The 1,849-nt window shown below is 40.0% G+C and overlaps 1 protein-coding gene across 1 annotated transcript; it reads left to right on the top strand.

The window, feature by feature from the left end:
* The first annotated feature begins 306 nt into the window (after nucleotides 1-306).
* On the top strand, nucleotides 307-1,209 carry LOC117030772 (olfactory receptor 4C12-like). The gene is given in 3 exon segments (XM_033120995.1): nucleotides 307-501; nucleotides 503-1,106; nucleotides 1,109-1,209. Coding segments are annotated over 3 exon segments (900 nt in total).
* The last annotated feature ends 640 nt before the right edge of the window (nucleotides 1,210-1,849 follow it).

The raw sequence follows: 1,849 nt of genomic DNA, 5'->3' as shown, positions 1-1,849 counted from the left end.
AATACTTGATGCATAGTATTTTTCTTTTCTGATTTTAAAAGTTTTACATATTATTATTGTAGAAATTAAAAAAAAATCAGGAAATTAAAAAGAACAAAATAAAGAACACCTATCTTGCTACCTGTAAGAATAAAAGAAATGAAGTAGTTAATATGGATTTGTATTTGTTTTCGCCTTCTGCTAATTTGAAAAAAGAGTGCACTCCAGGATATATTTATTAGGTAAGTAAAGGTGTCAGTATTGAGGATGAATGTGACTTTCTTTTTAGGAATGTCACCTGTTACCTGAACTGAATTGACGGAGAGGATGAATAATGTCACGGACTTCATCCTCCTGGGCCTGACTCAAAATATGGAGCTTCAGAAATTCTCATTTCTTGTGGTTTTAATGGCCTTCATGGTCACCTTGGCAGGCAACCTGCTCATTATGATCACTGTCAGCACCAGCAGGGCCCTGCGATCCCCCATGTATTTCTTTCTGTCTCAGTTATCCCTAATAGATTGGCTGCCTTTCTTCCTCCATGACCCCTAAAATGCTAGCCGACAGTCTGACTGTGAGAAAAATCATCTCATTTAGGGGGTGTATGACTCAAGTCTTCACTGAGCATCTTTGTGGTGCTGCTGAGATTGTCCTTCTCTCGGTGATGGCCTATGACCACTATGTGGCCATCTGCAAACCTCTGCACTACACGGCCATCATGAGCCAACAGGTGTGTGGCCTCCTTGTGGGAGTGGCCTGGGCTGGAGGATTTCTCCATGCAACCGTTCAGATCCTCCTCATCATCTGGCTGCCCTTCTGTGGCCCCAATGTCATAGATCATTTCATGTGTGACTTGTATCCTTTGTTGAAACTTGTCTGCATGGACACTCATACCCTCGGTCTCTTTGTTGCTGCCAACAGTGGGTTCATCTGCTTGTTAACCTTCCTCCTCTTGGTGGTGTCCTATGTGGTCATCTTGCGCTCCCTAAGGACTTACAGCCTGGAGGGGAGGCACAAAGCCCTCTCCACCTGTGTGGCTCACATCACTGTGGTCGTCTTGTTCTTTGTGCCCTGCGTATTTGAGTATCTGCGTCCGGTAACCACGCTGCCCATTGATAAAGCTGTGGCTGGTTTTATACCACGATAACTCTGATGTTAAATCCTTTAATCTATCCCCTCAGAAATGCAGAGGTGAAAATTGCTATGAGGAAGCTATACATGAAAAAGTGACTTCAATGGAGAAATAAGCACAACAGCATAAAATGACTTTATGTTTTAAGTGGCAAATGAAAATAATATAATTTCTGTGGTTTAGGATGAACTGAACACTATATGTAAATGTATGTTGATGTAAATGTATTAGTGAAAATATCCCATTTAGATTTATTTATTGCCCATTTAGTTGTCGAACTTTGCAAACGACAACCTCTTTAAGTTTGAGTCAAAAGAGAATGATAGAGATGTTATCAGGATTAATTAACGAATTCTTTTAAATCTTTTATTACCAATAAATGCTCAATAGCTGTGTGAGCATTTTTTTTGTTTGAACTTTTTTTGTTTTATTACTGGAGTCTCTGTAACTATATAGAACCACTCCTGAATCTAATATTTTGTAAGCATTACAAAGAAAATCCATAATTTCTCTGTAATGGTTGTGAAGAATAATACTCTGAGCTGAATCGTCTTGTAGAATATCTTGGGGGTTGGGGTCCTTCCTAATACCCTCGGCCACTTACTGTATCCCTGTCTAGATGGTTTTCTTATTTCTATTGGCCTCATGCCTCCTAGGCCTTGGGGCTGATGCATTTATGGGTATGATTTTTCTCCCATAAGCCTGATTGTGGAACTGAATGGTCATTTTCCTATGAAA

Source organism: Rhinolophus ferrumequinum, chromosome 11, assembly GCF_004115265.2.
Source record: "Rhinolophus ferrumequinum isolate MPI-CBG mRhiFer1 chromosome 11, mRhiFer1_v1.p, whole genome shotgun sequence".
Lineage (NCBI taxonomy): Eukaryota > Metazoa > Chordata > Mammalia > Chiroptera > Rhinolophidae > Rhinolophus > Rhinolophus ferrumequinum.
This window is presented reverse-complemented; position numbering and strand designations above follow the sequence as displayed.